The 19,630-nt window shown below is 40.1% G+C and overlaps 1 protein-coding gene across 1 annotated transcript; it reads right to left on the reverse strand.

Annotated features, from left to right (window-relative positions):
- Positions 1–1,118: 1,118 nt before the first annotated feature.
- Positions 1,119–17,949, reverse strand: dpp4 (dipeptidyl-peptidase 4). The gene is made up of 26 exons (XM_012849602.3): positions 17,485–17,949; positions 17,306–17,393; positions 16,580–16,672; positions 14,136–14,230; positions 13,949–14,023; positions 13,817–13,869; positions 13,560–13,632; positions 11,834–11,954; positions 11,285–11,439; positions 11,100–11,197; positions 10,879–11,008; positions 9,204–9,239; positions 8,877–8,975; positions 8,680–8,750; positions 6,479–6,532; positions 6,279–6,388; positions 6,140–6,187; positions 5,961–6,059; positions 3,595–3,664; positions 3,299–3,493; positions 3,086–3,140; positions 2,782–2,881; positions 2,636–2,694; positions 2,480–2,552; positions 1,302–1,375; positions 1,119–1,216 (listed from the first exon to the last, which is right to left on the reverse strand). The coding sequence occupies exons 1-26, from the start codon at positions 17,485–17,487 to the stop codon at positions 1,124–1,126; spliced, it is 2,220 nt and encodes a 739-aa protein (XP_012705056.2). The 5' UTR covers positions 17,488–17,949; the 3' UTR covers positions 1,119–1,123.
- Positions 17,950–19,630: the final 1,681 nt, after the last annotated feature.

Here is a 19,630-nt window from a genome sequence, read left to right on the forward strand (position 1 = left end):
TTCAAGCAGCAATCTGTAAACTTATTTCAGCAATAACTCTGGTGCACTTTTCTTCATTATTGATAATATATGTGCATATCCTTCCAAAAGGTGAAGTAACTTTAAATATTCAATACACAAATCGGACAGAATACGTCACATTTTTATCTGATCATTTGTTACAAGCAAATCGTGCCTGGGATTATTTTCAGTTAACATTGGGTGTTCCTTAATTTTCTTGGTTCAAACATGGCTTCTTTAGGTAAGACAATCCACTGGACGTCAAATTAACAAACCTAGTGACAAAAACAGCTGCTTATCACTAGGGTGGTATAAGATCCTCACAGCAGGAGAACCTTGATTAAAAATACCCTGATTTCCCAGCAGCCGACTCTAACAAGCTAACATTAGCTGGCTAATCAGTCAGGCTACCTGCCCTAACTCTAAATCCCAGTGGTGCAGTATATATTTATGTGACCATCACATACAATGTGACTATAGGAGGCGCTGTTTCTTCCTTTGGAGTCAAGAATGTTCATTGTCACCATGTTTCTGCCACAGACCCCGGCTCAGGTTGTACGCAGATGACATACAACACATCAGAAATATTTCCACACCTTAATGTTGACCCAGTTGTTTTTATCGCCGTGTAAATGTATATGAAGCACGTGTCAAATAAACAAATTATGAGTTTGGATGAGGATAACGGTGTTTTAAAACTTAGCCCTTTCCATATATGGGCATATGATGTCACAAAGTAAAGCTTATGTTTTGATAGTGCACGCTGAGGTCAAGCGTGTCAGAATCAAAGAAAACGGGACGACCTTTTGTTTCTTTTTTGTTCTAAATATAAGAAAAATATCAAACATTTTTGTATACGTTCCACAAAATTGAGAATCGCTTTGGTTTCATTGTTAAGATTTTTTTTTTTCATTAATGTCCTTATGAAAAAGGGTTACGTTTCTTTGGATAACGTAGAGAACCATCAGATGTGGTTCATCTTGTTAGTATTTCAGTGCACATCTCTTGACTCTTTGGCACTTGTTAAATCCAGCTCCTTAAGGAGGAGATATTATAAGTTATTATTACACAAATCTCTCATTCCCATGAGAAAATAGAACAAAAAAAACCCCCAAAGATAATTTTATTCGAAGCATGTATTTAGGAATTTAGACATATGAGTGTAGACATGTCGATTGGCTGAACCTTCCAGTCCGTGATCCTTGTCCGTGTACCACTGAAAGAGACGCAGGAGAAGAACTTCAGCATATTTGGTAGCAGTTTCCCCTAAATCATCATTTGGATTTTTTAAGATGACCCACCATGGCCTCAAAGTCCACCTGCTCGTCCACCAAAGCCTCCGAGATCTCAGCGGCTTGCTGGAAGTGGACATTATCTAGAAAAAGGCACACACAAACACAAAAAAATGAAATGAAATGACCAGGTACCAAACTCAAGGCCGGAGTCGGTTTCTGGTATAAAGGTATAGCAAAGATTTTTAAAACGTTACGGTTTAAAAACCATTTGTAACCAACTGCTTGTAACCATTGTAATGAAATGCAAGACAAAGTGTTTTCTCCTCTGCTTAGACAGTAAACCAGTGTTTCCCACCTCCAGCTTGTGCTGCGCACTGCAGATCAGCTGGTGGGGGGCTGTTAATACCTCAATACCGTAAATCTGTGCTATTTTTACTCAAGGTTGTCATGCCGTAAAGCTTTCATACCAGCCCAGGCCTGGATGATGCCCAGAAAACTGCCTGAGATGGTTGCATGGATCCATCCTGCCTTGTATAAACAGTTCAGGCTGCCTCTGCTGATGACTGCTGTGGGGGGAGTTTTTATACGAAACTTAGGCCCCTAAGCACCAGTTAAGCATTTTTTTCTAACTTTCTGCTGATGCTGTCCCTTCCTTTATAAACACAGTGTGCCCATCTTCTGATAGCTGCTCCCAGCAGCTCACAGAGCCCAAATATTTTCAATCTGCTTATCTGAACATGAGAGTGAGTTTTCTACAACAGTGGCCTCCACAGTCACCAGATTTCATTCCAACGGAGCTTTTTTGGGATGTTGTGGAGCAGAAGATTCACAACATGAATGTGCAGCTGAAAGGTCAGCAGCTGTGTGATGCTATCAGGATAATATGGACCAAAATCTCCAAGAAGTGCTTTCAAAACCTTAACGAAGCTGCGCCACAAAGAATTAATGGCGTTTTGAAGCCGACAGATAGTCTAACCTGGATTAAACAAGGCCTAGCTGTCGATGCATGTTTTGTGAACAGAATTCAGTTTCTAGGTTTGAGACGATGTTGATGTTGTTTCAAAGCTCCCTTTGTAGCCGTCAAGCCTTCATATCTACATTCTTCACTTGATTCAATTCAACTAATTTTCAAAATTCCCACCAGGTCTTTTTACTAGTCCATAATGTCGCTGTGAATCAGGACGAAACGTTCAAATGATCCAATCCTAGTTGTTAAAAAGGTAAACGACAACCAAACATCTCACCGTCGGCTGTTCCGTGAACCAGAAGATACTGGACTGAATGGAAATTCTTGGCCCTGGCCATTACCGTCGAGTTCTGCGCACAGAGCGGGTTTATAGTGAGGCAGTGAGATGACTGATAATGACAGATACAAAGACGTTCCTGATAGTGACGCTTACGGCGTAGCCTTCACGATTCTCCGATGGCTGCCTCATGTAGCGCTCCGTGTAGATGGAGTCTAGAATAAACAGATACATACAGATCTTATAATGTCCCCTTAGTGCATGGGCTTGTAGCAGGACAAATGTCAACGGCGAGAAACTACCGTAATATTCCCATTTGGATACAGGAGCCACTGCCATTCCACATTTGAAAGCTCCGCTGCCAGAACCCAAGACCATTGAAGACACGTATCCACCATAGGACTGTGGAAGATAAGACATGGGATTACATCAGCTCAATGGCACTATAAAAAAGACTGACGTCAAAGAGGAACATTAACTTATTTTTAGAGCCACGACTTGGCCTTTGAACTATAAAATAGCATACGCCTACAGGTACAATCCTAGACCAACCGTATTCTTTCATAGTACATATGTTTATGCTTTTTAAGTCTCTTGACTACTTACCCATCCCCAGATAGCAACCCTATCTTTGTCAACGAAGCCCATTTTGATGAACTCCCTTAGACAAAGAACAATAAAACCTCATTAGTTCACGTCGTGAGAAGGGCATCCCACTATGACAGAATCTAGTTTAGACTAGTTCTGGGTGTAGTGTGCACGGCGAGATGTTTGCTTGAGATGTTGTGACTTGTCTAAACTGCTCTTTGCTCATCTTACTTAGCTGCTGCTATCTGATCTTCCACCTCATAGGTTCCCAGACGTTGGTAGATTTCATGCATCAGCTGGTCGCCCTGGTAACCGCTTCCTCTTCCGTCAAAGCTGGCAACAATGATTTTCTCAGTGCTAGCCAGGTAGGTGGACCAGCCCACCCTGTATCTGAGGTCTACTTTCTGACTGCAGGGACCTGCATACCTGCAAGATCATGCCATTTGGATGTTAGTATACATTTTTTGTTGTTGTTGAGTTAGTTTTCTATGTATTTTTGTTATTTATTAAGTACGGCGGATTCTTACACATCTATTAGCAAAGGGTACTTCTTAGACTCATCAAAGTTTGGGGGTAAATACATCTGATACCAAAGATCTGTCCATTAAACACACACATGTTTTTGTCAGAGATGGAAAATGAGATTTTAACACAATGCAGTATTTTTGTGACCAAAACAACAACAACAACAACATTTTTATGGAAACCTATTTACCAATTCACCCCTTTCCCAATTTGGTATCAGTTTATTTAGCTTTCTGGCTAAGTATTTTCAAGAATTACAGTAGTAACAAATCCTAAAAAGCTTAAATGTGATTAAAATTGTTAGAATTTACTGAAGGCAAGGCAAGGCAAATTTATTTGTATCGCACAGTTCGGTACAAAGACAATGCAAAGTGCTGAAGGCTTTTGTACTACAGCAAATTTCCATTTATCCTGGTCCTGATCCCTATGTGGGACAGTTAAAATCTGATTATGATCCCTAAACAGACCAAAGTAGTTCTAAACGACCTCTGATGACCAGATATTATCTTTTTTAATACTTTAACAACATTTACATTAGTCAGACTAATAAGTGGTAGCCTACGTTATGATAGATTTTTTTTTTTTAAAACATCAGTTAACAAAGTGGGTACAAAACGCTCCCCTGAAGGGTACGATTTGGTGCTTAGTTGGTACAGAACATCCTGGTGGCAAACGGCTCCATTTCATAGCTGAGAAGTTGGGAACGAAACGACAAAGGTAAATGCCTAAGGGGTGAAATTTCCATCAGCCGCAACAACATTTAGTTGCCTTTACTTTGGCTAGCTCAGCATTTTAAGCATCTGTTACGGCTTCAGCAGTAGGACCGTACAAAGATGTACTGCATGAGTGTGTAACTGGAAATGTGTGTGTGGCTTGTGTTGCAATGGCACTGAAAATAGATAAGAGCACTCCATTAAAACCTTCATTCTTTCATTGGCCCTTATCCATGCAGGGTTGGTGTCTATGTTGTCCAGAGACAAGGCGCACCCTGGACATGTTGCTAGTTCATCCTTTATGTTGCATCACAGCAACATAAAGGACAAAAAAAAAACATGCAGGCACTCCCATACTCCTAGGGGCAGTTTATAGAGACCAATTAAATGGTAAATTGATTTAATCTAAGCAGCACCACTCAATACACCTTGCACCAAAAGCCTCTTTCAGACAGCTGCACTCAAACACATGGGAATTTTGAATTGAACCCACAGCTTTCGGATTGCAAGAGAACTACTCTACCCACTAAGCCACAACTTAACGGCTGTGTTTTTGGGCTGTGAGAGGAAGACGGAGCACCTGGGGAGAACCCAACCATGCATTCTTGCTGCAAAGCAACAGTGCTAACAGCCTCTCCACCCTGCAGCCCTGGTAAAAAACCATGTCCATACTGAGAACAAATACCTGAGACGGCAGGAGAGAACTGTTTAAAAGTATAAATTCTTCATTCATGTAACTTTTTTCCCCCAATAGAAATGCCAACAAAGGTGTCACCCAGACAACCCCTAAGCCACGTTGCTCCTGCAAACACAGGATTTAGATTACTTAGGCCAAACAAAGGCTGTTGGGATTCGTTTTATTTACATTCCTTGTTTCAGCTGTTGTACTGAGTTAAAGTCACGGAAAAAGAATATTTCCAAGACTGTCAATACACGTATGAAGAGTCCACCCTTAATATTTCACAATATTTAATACAGGAATGTGGCAGCGTTTATGAAAAGGAAGTTTTAGCGGTTTGCTGATCTCGAATCTGCGGGAATGCGCTAAAATAATGCTGGTGCGGAAAGATCAGACACATACTTGGAAAATCAACCGTTTCAATTAATCTGGGAAGGCCATTTCTAATTTTGACTCTTAGAATTCTCTGGAATGGATTTTTTTTTTTTTTTTTTTTTTTTTTTACAGATTTAAAAAATATTCTAAGAAAAGGCAGGTTTCCCAAGAACGGATGTTGCTGTAACTTCCTGACCCAACCCTGATTAAAACTCTGTGACAGGAGCCGTAAAGGATTGTGCATAGAGGAATTGTCACAAACCTAAATCAACTGAAGCAATGTTTTGGAGGTGATGGGTTTTTATTCATCTTCTGCTAAGATGTGAGGGACTGATAAAGTCCGACAGAAAACCATTAGTGGGAGTTATTACAACAAAATGTAGTTCCACTACTTTATGAGGGGTGTACTTAGTTTTTCCCATGACTGTATTTGGAGACATTGACTTGAATAAAAGATAGATTACACTAAATCTAGATTATGCTCTGTTTTTTTTTTTTAAAACCTAAACTCCCTTGTTTTAGTAAAAGCAGACATTTTTTGTGAACAACCCATAACAGCTATAAAAGGTCATGTCGACCAGTTGTAGATGGATTTACTTACTGTAATTATAAAGGGAAATGCTCTCTCGACGCATGGTGGGCATTAGGGTTGGAGATATTTGATCTTCAAATACTTTGTTGTCCTCCAAAATTCTGATCTCTAGAGATAGGAACACATAATATACACATTTTCTTTCCTTTCATGTCATTGTGAGAGAATCTATATAAACTGTAACTTACCTTTATTACTCCTGGTATCCATTAGAGAATATAGAGGAATTCTGGGACCTAAAAGAAAAAGGAATGCAAGGCCATTATTAGAATATTAAAAATATGGAAAGCGGCAACTTTTCCATACTTCAGAAGAGTTATAACTGACCACTACAGCTGAAACGGTAGTAGGAGGCATTGTGGCTGAAGGAAGCTGTGTTATATTCACAGTCTGGAAGCAGCGAGCAAGTTAGACACCTGGGGTTATCCTTCGTCCACCTGGCAGACAAAGACATACAACGGGTAAATGTTATTCAGGTTTCCTTGGAAAAAAGATACTCATTGAGACAATAAAATCCAATTTCTTACTGGTAGACATTCCTTCCTCCGGGCTTGTTGTCCTTTTGGTTGCTTAAATAATATCTAAAGAGATAAACTGGAATTCAGGTTGTGGCAAAGCAAGAACTATATCACTGTCTATGTTTATGTGTGTGAAATGTGTTTTTAGATAGAGCAATGCAGCAGCAAAATAGATGGTGAAATTCATTTGATTTCTGGGCGACACAAAAACAAGACATGGGACAAAAACAAAGACATATTCTGGCCTAAGATCAATGACTTTCTTAAAACCCTCGGTTGGAAAACAACATTTTCAGGTTCCCTAAAAATAAACAGCAAAACCAGCGTTTTTGAGAGACCAGGAACTAGCTTTTGGGACTCCCAAAGGACTTAGAACCCGTTCATACAGGCTTGAGACTGTACTATGAAGCAACATGATCTGCTAGAACTGGCCCACTGGAGTAGGATCATTCTGAACAAATGTGCGAGGGCATGATGAGGAACAACTCTGAAATCACCACCATAGCAAGCAAAGTCTCATTTGATTGCCTTTCCACTTTATACGGTTTGCTAAATTTGTGGTGATCCAACAACATTTTACCGAGTAGTTTGGACAAAACTTTGCAGAGTATAACTGTGAAGAGCCCCTGAATGCCCAGGTGTCAACTAATGCTAGTAGCTCAAAGGACTGGGTACGAGGTATTAACCATTAGAAGAAATACTTTCTGCTGAAAATGAAAAGCAATCTTCAGAATACAGCCTAGGCAGGCGGTAAACTCCACCCTGACATGTATAGCAAACCCAGGAAATGAAGATCATTTAAGAGACATGGCTCCTGATTAGGCAAACCTCAAGAACATAACAGCCATCTTGGTACATCAATACATGTAGGTATACACTGTGGGTCTTGCTAGTGCTTGCTAATGACTACGCATGCACTGCTCATTTTATTAAGGCCACACATACAATACATGCTGGCCTCAGAGAACGGTCACTAGAGGCAAGAACCTGGTCCAGAAATCAGCACCAGATGGCTAGCTGTTAAAGGTATACTATGCAACCGAGGTTGATTTTCCAGCGAGGCTCCACCCAGAGGGCGAAAGTAAAAGTGCACTGTCGTTAAGATGCTCAGCTGTTCTGGTTTCTCCGTCAAGCCAGGCGCGGTTGTTTTGAGCTTAGCAGACAGGCGAACGCAACGAAAAGTCGAAAAAACGGCAGTACAAGCAATGACTAACACAGTGAAGGTATGAACATCAGGGTTTCCCGCAGCGCTATCTTGGCGAGTCGGCCGCCTCGCCAAACTCACGCTACCGCCTCGCCGACATTCAAAAATAAATAAATAAATAAATAAATAATAATAATAATAAAAAACTCGATATGCTTGCATGTTTATTTGACGTTAACACGCGGTTCTTTGTTGTTGCTTTCGCGCGTGCATATAGTGAATAGCAGGGTAAAAACACACGGAGTTCTCGCCGTAAAGAAGGGCCGACTAGCGCGATGCTCAGACTTCTAAACCTGTGGGTGCGGGCCGAGGGCTCTTGCCTTGTCAAGTACGGTATTTCCCCCACAGACCACCAGGGCGGCCGAGAAAACCTTTGTTCGACCTGAAATGACTCATTTAATCATCCAAAACGGTACGGAACACATTAATTAACTGAAAAATGTTGCATAGTATGCCTTTAACTCCTCGAATTACTAATCCTGCATTAACAGTACAGAAATGCAGTCAAATTCCACAAATGTCCAGAATCCTATCCGTCCCACTTAAAGGCCAAGAGACCTCAATTTGTTGTGAAACAGGTTAAAGTCGGGGATGCCCAGAAATGTTCTGCAAAAGGGCCCCCAAATATGTAGGTTAAGCAAAGACTGGATACACATCTAACTTTGTGCAGGTACTCATTTTATGTAACAATGTGCATTGAGAGACTGGGCACGAACTTGGGCCAGAAAATGGGACCAGAGAGTTAGCTTTTAGCGGTAACATTTAGCTTAGTAAATGCCACTACCCACTAGAGATGGTGGATAGCTGGCTAGAGTTGGCAAATATGCGGCGCGCTACATATGCAATCTAAAAGCCAGGTGAGCTATTTCCAAGGAAGAAAAAAACATTTAAAAGATGCATTCAGAGGGATACAGACAGAGACACTTCCTACAAAATACTTCATACGAACATATCTTGTTTGGAAATGTATAGAGACATGTACAGCTGTGTCCAATTAGAGACTTACACACTATCTTCAGTGACTTTCAGTATGTCAATAACTTCCCATTTCCCAGACGTGATGGGTGTAGCCACTCCCTGCATGGTAACCAGAGCAGAATGTGTGTTCACGTCAGATATTGTACAAGAATAAAAAAAAAAAAAAAAAGCGTATTGCTTCTGGTTTTGCTTAATCCCGTCCTTCAGTACAATGGTTCAACTCACCCTAACCACACGGTGGAGGTGCTTGTACTTTTCATTGTCGCTAATGATCAGGTAGTAACTGTTCCCGTCAGGTGCAAAAACTGGCTCTGGAGGAGAGAACTGGGGAAAAAAAATCCTTATAAAAGTATTTGTCAGGTAAAAAAAACAACAACTTTTAACTTTTGTTAAAAAATGTGTTTGGGTGGAGTATGTGACTCAGCCCAACAGTGCGTGTGTACTAGTAACTGTCACATGGGCAGTTCATGCAAGGGATCATCTGGGTCTTATCAAGGAATTTGTAGATTGGTGGGAACATTTTTTACATTTTATCAAAGGGATTCTACATACCCGTCCAATCCAGCCAGTACTTGTCAGCTCCAGAAGCTGTAATGAGATAACAGTGGATTTATGGCTGCAATACGTCACATTTCATGAAAATGCATGCGCTTTTATCTCAGCAGCTCTAACTACAGAGCACAGAGTTTTGAAAGCCGACTTAAACGTATGTTTCCTTGAACTTATAATGTTCTGGATCATTCAAGACTTTGTTTATTACACAGAGTAAGCCCTTCCGTGTACTTTATACTGTAGACCCATGGTAATGCTAAAGCAGTGGTTCTCGAATGTTTTCTGTTGCACCCCCCTTTGGAGAAGGAAACATTTTCAGGCCGGCAATTTCAACAAAATGGATAAAAATGTTTAACTTTTATTGTTTTCGTTCTGGAGATTACCCAGAATCCTTTTAAAACGTATAACATATAACAGTGGTTTTTAACAACTAGAATGTTTCAACATTGTCGCACGTATTGTAACTATATAATATCAACAGCAATATAAATGGCTTTTAGCCTGACTCGTAACTGCAGACAACTTTCAACTAGCTATGAATCTCATATGGTAAAAATAATATGAAGTCATTAATATTAAAATCAAACTTCAGTTACATTGAATTTTTTACTTTTTTAGGAGTTTATTAATAGTATTCATTATACTGCTGACCGCATGTACAGAGCAAAAAGCAGGGGCTGCAGTTGTCACATTTGAAATGATTTAGAAGGCCTGTATTTTCTGGACCCCTCCCCACCCCCATACCCCCACCCCACCCGTAATATCTTGACACCCCCCCTAGGGGGCACGCCCCACTAGTTGAAAAGCAAGGCTCTAGGAACCTCTGCTCAGATGTGAGAATCTGTTGACAGGACATCTTTAGGTTACGCATTACACAAATCTAGCCTTTATGGATAAATGGTAGGAAGAAAACCATGGGATGTCTTGTTAAATACTAAATCCTCACCATAAATACACCATCCCCATGGTCAAACATGTTTTTTCTCTCTTTTTTTATTATGAAAATTTAATTTAAAAAATGTGTAATTATAAACAATGAGAGCAAAAAAATAGAAGAAAAATAACAAAACTAAAGTCATCCTATTTCCACCAAAAAATAAGGCAACACAAAAAACTCCCACAACACAACCCTATTGGTAGAACAAAAGAAAGCAAGACATACACGTACATTCTCTTAAAAAATAAAAAAAAAAAGATCAAGTCCTCAAACTCTACGGTATATTTTTTTTAGTCCTCCAAAAATAATCCCAACATATTTCCTTGTTCCATGCGTGTGTGGTCTTGCAAACATGGGAGTGGTAGCAGCATGCTGTGGGCATAACTCAGGGCCTTCCTAGACTAGCTGCATCTGTATACTGAGGTTAAAATAAACTCAGGGATTCGTTTGACTGGTTATGTGACTTTCAAAAGCTGTTGGCTGCACTGGATTTTATTTAGAGGTACCAAAGTCAAAGGCTTCTGAATCCAAATGTTCATTTTTGTCGAAAGCTTCTAACATCTAATTTGGATGGAATGGATGTAAGTATGCGCGACCTTGTGCTGTCGCATGACTTAAAACCCCAATTAAATACAAAGAAGTGCGTAAAAATGTGAAAGGTTCACAGGATGTTTCAGGCTGTGTATTGACTTTAAAGCACCATATGCAAGTTTATTTGTTCATACTGCTGGAATTTACCTCATCAGGATTCCAGGTAGATCCATTGAAGTTGTAGATCTGAAGGACGAGATGGTTCTGTAGCCTCTTTAGCCACTGAACAGCTATACGGGTATCGCTCACCCAGGTAACGGAGACCAAGTAGTGCTCACTGTGGATGGGGGGAAAAAAAAACGTGAATCAAATTCTTCGTTTTCTCAAAGTCCCAATGGGGAACGATCCAGTAGAGACGAACGTATTACATTTCCCTGAATACGGCCGGGACAACAACTTCTGTGAATATTGTTGTGTTGTCGGTGTCCACCACAAACAGTTTCACGACAGGGTTGGGAGTACCTGGCTGCAACAGAGCAGAAAACGGGCCAGAAGTGTCAGCAATATGTCCGAGGGGATGAGCGCTAGAACAATCGTCTCTGAAAAGTCTCACCTTGGGGTATGGAATGGAAATAGTGGTGGGGTACTGGCCCTCGCCATACCAGGAGTACTCAATGTTGTGCACCAGAGTGTCATTGAATTCAGCATATGCCAAATACTTTCCTCCAGGTGACCACCAGAAGCCCCGATTGGAGGAGAACATCTCCTCTGGAATTAGGAAAACATAAAGAAACATTGAAGATGTAAGTAACAACACTATTTCTACGTTTTGCTTGCATAACCTATATTTCACTTCAAGTGGTGTTTGTAGTTGTTGCATAGACATTCAAATCTGGCTTTGAATTAATATATGTGACACTTTATGGCACATTGCCCATGAAGGGGAATTGGATTGTACCAGGAAACCCCCATGTGGAAGAAGTCAGGCTCATGACTTAATGCCAGAAGCAAAGGCCTGACCCCACTCTTGGAAACAAAAGAAAAGTAAGAATATCAGGAATCCAGAAACCGTAACTGTTTTGACAGCAGGCTTGGAAATCCTGCAAGTGCAGTCACGACCGGGGGAAGCTCCTCATGGAAAAACTGAATGTGATTCTGTTACCCTCATACACCCAGTCTGGGATCCCGTTTAATATTTTATTTGGCTCTCCATTGGAAGTGATTTGGACACGTGGCGACTCGGGGCTGGTCTTCAGATACACATTGTTGTCCCAAACATAGGCCTGGAAAATGAAAGTAGAAATAAAGTAAGGAAGGGGGACACGAACATAAAAACAGATTTTTGCTGAAATGCTGCAAAGTATTTTGGAGGAGTAGTTGCTCGTCATTCCCTTCAATGGGGAAAAATGTATACGTCATATTTGACAGAAATATACACACTGTTTCACTCTTTCATGTCTAGGACATTGAAAAGATGATCTAGTCTTTATCACGTTTTTAAAAGACTTATAACTATCCATCCATCCATTTTCCAAACCGCTTTATCCCTCATGGGGTCGCGGGGGGTGCTGGTGCCTATCTCCGACTTATAACTATTCCCTATTTATTTAACTAATTACATCCTTGCTGCTTGCTAGTGACTCAGGAAGGAAAGAAGCAGCAGCCAGGTGCTGGTATCTGATGACACTTTATCAACTAACTATCATGACCACCTCTATAAAAGCTGGAGTTTAGGGAGATGTGTTAACCCAGTGCCATGGCAGGAAATGTTTTTCCTCAAACTGGAAACGGTTATGAGGGAAAAGTAGTTTGAAGTCCAATGGTCTGCAATCTGCCTGAATTTCCTTCCACTTCTTTGAGACCATATTGCTAATACCAGACACGTTTGAGATCATTTAGGGCGGGGGTCACCAAAACGGTGCCTGTTCAAAAATGTAGCACAAACCTCCAGTGAGCTGCATCTAAAATTTTCATTTTTTTTTAAATTGCTCTTGCTTTCTTATCATACGCGTATTTACATAAATTTACACCGTTTATATTATGTAAGTTAAGACGAGCCCTTACTCTTCTCGTTCAAAGGTCTGTACAGGTAGACCTTCGTGTGACACAGTAGCAATGAAGCAGCTCTCAACTTCGAGGTTGGTGATCCCTGATTTAGGGGGATCTCAAAAAATGTTTGCAATGTGCCTCATTCTGTGGGGAAGTGGAAGTAAATAAAATGTGTGACGTGTCTTTTATTTTAATTACCGGTAGCTACATACTGGAGATTAGTTATTTGTGCTTTATAGCCACAGCTGCTCTGCTCCTCAGATGCCACTGCTGTGTCTGTTTGAGGTGTCAGTTGTAGCTACAATGGACTGAATAAAACTCTAACTTGCACAATGTTTACGTTTTAATCTCTAACAGGTCAAAGTAAAGCTTTCTGGAGAAATGATAAAGTACTAAATATAGCTTTTTAGTCTTAACTCATGCATCTGGTTGGTTTAAAACGAGTTTCACATCAACTTCTTCAACAGGTTACCAAAGTATAAAAAAACAACCAGAAATCATGCTTGAATTTTATTTATTTTAGTTTTTCTGAGATTCCAGTTATCGCTGGTGAAATGATTGGATTTACAGTCCACTCTAAAAGTAAATATTAATTTACTTTTAGAGTGAATTAACTTCACTAGCTTTACTAGTGAAAATGTGAAAAGTATTGCACCAACAATGTGGTTGATGGGGGCAAAGTATACATGAATCTTTTTCTTTAGTAAGTAAATGTTGGATCTCTTTCTTTTATTTTAATTTTCTTTGCATTATAATGATTACAATATTTAAAAATCTAGGTTGCCCTAATGATATACATTGGAGGACAAATACAATTTCCCTGTCTCCTGCAGGCTTACCAGTTTGTTCCCCGCAGGGGCCCATGCAAAGTACTGGACCACATCTGGAATGTCAGCGGGAGTAACATCTTTGCTGCAAGAAATTGATGTAAATCTGTGATTTCTTTTTCCACATTTCAAACGAAATGTTCAAAAACATCCACTTGAGCATATTTTAGGAATATTTTGGATCTCATCGCCAGTCGCGAATAATTTGCAGCACCTTGGTAGGAGAGTTAATGTTTTTTTTAACGAACAATAATATGAAAATGACTTACTCTGACTGCCGATCATACAGCAAGTAAGAAGCTGTGAACGAATGTCTCCACACCTAACGGGGCGAATGCAGTGTCAGAAGTCACAAACGCATGAGGTTTGACGCTAAACGGGTAAATAAAAATTTAACGTACCTTGTTGTAGTTGCTCATGAATGCCACATATCTGCGGTCCGCAGACAGTCGGTAGTCAAAAGCGCCCCGTGCTATCTGTGTTGTTCAAAGAAAAATTAACCTCGTTAAAAAAAACAAAAACATTTGCATTTGTTTAGACTAACTGACGTCTCTAGTTTTGGGTTGCATGCTGTGTAGGGTGACTTACAATCTTGTCTCTGTTTAGAAATTCTTCAGACTTTTTTGCATCCTCGTCATAGAGGAAGACAGAGTTGTCGCGTTCGGTATGCAGATACTCGTAATCTGTCGTAGAAGAGGAGAGAACCCAATGTGCATTAAGTCTGAAACACTGACAGTCAAGAAAAACCGAGTTAAAAACTGCCAAAAACAAGTTGATGAAAAGGAGTAATGCATGATTCACAAGCCCTTGAAGTGCTTTTGTGTTCAGCCCTCCAGAGTCAAAACTGGTGCAGAACAATTGGTGCAGAACCACCAATTGTTGCAGCTGCACTTCTACTAGGTTTGCACATCTAAAGACTGAAAGCAAAATAGTTCAAGCTCAGTCAAAATTGATGTGAAGATCTATTCTCATGTCTGTGTCAGAATCCCTGCTGGATTTAAATCTGGCGAATCCGTTCAATTTCATCAAAACCATTCCTTCATAGCTTTGGTGGAACGCTTAGGGTTGTTGTCTTGCTGAAAGGTGAACTTCTGCCCCAATCCCAAGTCTTTAGCAGCTTTCAATTGGTTTTATCCTGTTAAGCTCCACCCATCATTCTATCTCCTGGATGGCGCCGATAGGTTACCCAGGATTCACCAGGACTCTTGAAGTATCACCTTTTATTTATCGTGATACAGTACTAATAACTGTCTTTTTGACTGATTCTTCCTATATTTGCCCTACCTTCCATCCTGAAACTATCTTTAGCCATCTTTCCATCAACTCTGTCCAGCTTCCCTGTTCGTGCTAAGGAAAACCATCCCCACAGCCTGAAGGCTGTGGGGACTTCAGAGGCTTTTCCTCTGAAGTGAAACTATTCTCCTAGACTCCAGAGGGCAGCGTTGCGCTCCTACACCAAGCATACTACACCCCAGTAGACTTAAAAGTAGAAAAAAACAATTGTTTCCTACATTTTTAAGTCGCTTTCTTTCTCCTAAGAGTGATGGCGATTTCTCTCCAGGAATTGTTAACAATGTATCGATCACGGTTATCTTTATGGGCCGAATCATAAAGATGTCTATATTTACGAACTTCCACCAGAAGGCGCTCTTATTCATCCACCATGGGTGTTTCCGCACTGGACTGTCCGCATAGTTAGGAACTTTTGGCCGCACAGAGAGGCGTGGTTCGCCAAAATGATGCAATACGCCATGGACCTCGCGGATAAAGCAGGCTTGATACTACCACCACCATGTTTCACTGTGGGGCTGGTGTGTTCAGTGTGGTGTGCAGGGTTAGCTTTTGACTGAAATTTGCTTTTCGCATGTTGGCTCAAAAACTTCCGTTTTGGTCTCTGTAACTAGAGCTTGTTCTACATTTCTGTGGTGTCCTAAATATGGTTTTTCTACAAGTTTTCTTTTTTTTTTTTAAATTCAACAGTGGGGTTCCTCTCAACAATAGCTTTCTTCTTGCCACTCTTCCCCAAAGGCCAAATTTGTAAGGTCCAAAATGAACAGTTAATAGAGACAATTGATTTTCCAATCTAAGCTGTGGATCTCTACAGCTCCTCCAGAGTAATTATGGACCTCTGATAGAATTATTCTTACCATTTCATCTTATTTACTATGTTCATTGCATTTATCATATATATTTACTCTTCACTACCAAGACGTTTTAAAGTTTTAGATATTAAAGTGCATTTCATGTGGCTGATCTTTCATCTTTGCAGAAGGCCTGCAGAAAGCGGAGAACTATGTTGTGACTATAAGTGTTTTTATGAACTCTATTCAGCCATCTGGAGTGCTTATGGATAACTGAGCTGCATGAACTGCTTGGTACCATCTTGAAGGTCACAGTTGTTTTGCTTATTCCTACTCATTAGCTTGACAATGCCTAATAAAAAGAAAGGAGGGGGCAGAGTTTTGGAGATCTGTATTAAGCATCTCAGCTCCTCTCCTTGCAAGATCATTTGAAAACCAAACCTCATTGTTGTCTCTCCTTCTTGTGTTGTTAATGAACGTTTTAGGTGTTTGAACCTGACAACCTCTTAGCTGTTTTTCCTGATCATCACTCTCCACAGGTATATAGGCAAGAGGTTGAGTACTTTACAAAATAACTTTAGGTTTTTATTTGTAAAAAAAAAAGAAAAAAGAAAAAGAAACAAAAGACAAACAAACTTCACAGTTATGTGCTGCTTTTTGTTGGTATATCGCATAAAACCCATAGGCAATACAATGAGGTTGAAAGCTGCCAAAATATGAAATAGTTCAACGGGTGCTGATCAAAGTGCTGTAAAACAAAAGAGACAGACTCTAACTTCATAGACTCCATGAGAGGTCCGCTCTAGTCAAACAGTAACTAAGAAATATAACCAATAAAAATACTTGATAAAAAAGGCGTTCAGTTACGCGTTTATGGCTTTCAAAGCCAGCACACACCTATGGTGCTATCAAGCTCATCCTATGTTCCATTCAGGTTTCTATTTTGCCCACCTGAAATCCATCTCATGTTGTAGGACGCTGGCTTCAGTGAGTTGTTGAAGACGTCGTCCAAGGTGAAAGTTCTCTGGTCGGACCCCTGGTCCTCTGAAACACAGTTTTAGCCAAATCAGCAAAATGTATCAAGGAGGTTTATGGTCAGACTTGTTCACCACATTTCATGACAATTTATTTATTGATGTCGATGTCTTTTAACTTAAAACGTCAACTAAATTTTCACATTAAACAACATTGTCTTTTAACTTAAAATGTCAACTAAATTTTCACATTAAACAACATTGTCTTTTTGTACGTCTGTTACGCACATTTTCGGGCTGGGGTGTGTTCCTCCCGTTACGTCATAACAGCTGTGTTGTAAGGGTCAGTGGTTTTTGGATGCCTCAAACTGCGATAGCAGGTTTATGAATTGATTTTAAAAATCCTCACCCAGACTAATCTGTGTCTATTTCTATACTTTGCGGGTTTACTTGCTCTGCGCGGTGGAGGCGAAACGTGGATAAACCCTTTAAGGTGTGAATGCAAGTCCCACAACAAAATGTTCTCCCAAATAAAACTGCAAATAAAGTCGAGTTTCCTCTTTCAGTGAAACCAACATGTATCTGACCCGCAATGTTTCCAGTTGGAGATGTGTGACATTGTTTTGACCAACCGTGCGTAATGACGCGCGCCTCTCTGTCAGCGGCGCGTCCCATTACAGGGCATTTAATGCTAAATACTCACCCTTGATGAATATAACCGTGGGCACCACGATCAAAATGACGACCACCGCAACTCCTAAGACTCCGAGCAGCACTTTGGCGAAGGAAACCTGCCCGGGGAACGAGACGAGAGACACACCAGAAAACACGCTTAAAGAGTCAAAACAGCGAAAATGTGCCAATGTGCGAGCAAATACTCACCATTGTTTCTGTGATTATTATTACCCCGTCCAAATCGCAGCGGCATCGATTTCCACAAGGCTACGCGCACGGACAACTTAAAAGGGACGCGAAAGTCATGCTTTAGGAGTTAAATATTATCTCGGCTGAAGTTTCAAAGGTGGGACAGAAGATCTGCGGAGTAAAGTTCTTCGATTTTTTCAGGAAGTGGCTTTCCCCGCGCTGCAGCCGTCACAACTGTACGTGAAAACAGCATGCTGACAAGGCGTTCGCCTCCTGGAATAACTGATTATTTTATGTCGATTTAGCATTTTACCAAAACTCTCTCTTCAGCCTGTCTGCAGATCAGAGCTTGAATTATATGTTGTGGTTTCTAAATGGGAGTTTTTAAGCGAACTTAAATAAATTACGTCAATAAAAAGTCAATTCACTTAAGTGCTTAGTATAAACTCTTTTATTATTTGCTTTGTGATATAGTGATACATAAAAGTTTGGATGATTAGCAGTGACATGTAATGAAAACCCAAATTTCAGTTTCCTAAAAAGATAAACACAAAAAGAAAAAGGAAACAAAATGTGCAAGAAAAATATATTTCTATACAGATGTAGATAGAGCAGAATAATGGGGCTCAGGGATTGTAGGCACAAAGAGTTGATTTTCTGGCGCTTTCCCTGAACTTACCAGGTACTCTTACCGAACTTTAAATTAACTCCTGGAACCTTTTGATAAACTCAGTTTTATTGGGGTGTTGGAAAAGTACAAGTCATGTCACAATACACAGTTTCTAAAAGTACCCTGTAAGTTCTGGTAAGGTAACCAGTAAGTTCAGGTAAAGTCACAGCAACCAGAAGGTCTTCATTGCTGTAGCTTAGCAGTTGCTATATGACAGCCAGGAGTTAGTAATATAATAATAATAATATAATATCAGCTTTATTGTCATTGAAACATACATTACAACAAAATTTGTTCTCTGCTTTGAACCCATCACCCTTGGAGAGCAGTGGGCTGCCATGTGCAGCGCCCGGGAAGTGTTCTTGGGTTAAGGGACCCAGAGTGCAGGCGCTGGGGATCAAACTGGGTACTTGCATCCTTCTCTGAGTGCAAGCACGCTGCTCTAACCACTGCTGCGAGAAACTTCTCCATTTTCAAACTGACCATTATCCTACAAGCTTTACTGATTTACGTTAGCCTTGTCTCAAGAGTGAAAGGATGTGACAGTTTTTCTGATTCCAAAGTCCTATTCCAGATGGGAGTAAATGTTGCATTCCATTTGCAAATCAAGATTTGTAGCATTCACGGCCAATCGTCATCCTGCAAACACATTGCTCACCTGAGCTGTGCATCGCAGTTCCTCCGGCCCCCTTGGCTGCTTGTATAAGCTACAACTCTACTCTGTACAACAGGCAGTAAAAGTTATTTTCTAGATTTCTGTTGGTGTAAATTTAATAAATAAACACCAACCAGCCATAAGATCACAGCTACTTACCAGGGAAAGTTTGTTTAACAGTGTTCATCGTGTCATAAATCTGACCACCTACATTTACAGGATACCTTAGCATTTTGTTACACCTGAAAATTCACAGTGCTCGCTAAGAGAAGCGTCTCACAGCCTTTTCTCTTTAAGCAGGACACACTGTGTGTGGCGTGAGATGATCCAAATGGTGATCCAGAATTTCTGGTTTTACAATGCCAGAGATTTACTTGTTTTGATATAGCAAGTTTATTCCTTTAATAATGGAAAAAAAAAAAATTTCCTCAAAAATCTACGACTTTTCAACATTAGAAAACATCCAAGTATTTCTCTCGCAAAGATGTGAAATTAATCTCAGAATTTCTGATTTTTTTTGTGTGGAAAGTTACTAACCTTCTACAATGATAGTAGCATATTCTTTTTGAAATTGCAAAAACAAAGAACATTATGATAATAAAGTCATCGACGAGAATAAATTCATAGTATTACGAGAATAAAGTCACACAGTGGTTTGCATAATCCTTTTATTACATTAACAAATATTTGATGCTGATTTGCTAAAAAGATTTAGTATTTCCAAAAAACTTAAAAGCAATAACACAGCATAACTTTACAACATATTCAACACAGAGGGAAGAGTTTTCTTGCAATTCTATGACTACATTCATGTAAATTTCAAAAAGAAAATACTCCCC

The sequence above is a fragment of the Fundulus heteroclitus genome, chromosome 24 (genome assembly GCF_011125445.2).
Source record: "Fundulus heteroclitus isolate FHET01 chromosome 24, MU-UCD_Fhet_4.1, whole genome shotgun sequence".
Lineage (NCBI taxonomy): Eukaryota > Metazoa > Chordata > Actinopteri > Cyprinodontiformes > Fundulidae > Fundulus > Fundulus heteroclitus.

Excerpts from the sequence above, each read along its gene's own strand:
- dpp4 (XM_012849602.3), bottom strand. Across the intron at positions 8,751-8,876 it reads ACCTCCACCGTGTGGTTAGG|GGAGTGGCTACACCCATCAC; the intron begins GTGAGTTGAACC and ends GTTACCATGCAG. Across the intron at positions 1,217-1,301 it reads AGGTGGACTTTGAGGCCATG|TGGTACACGGACAAGGATCA; the intron begins GTGGGTCATCTT and ends CGTCTCTTTCAG.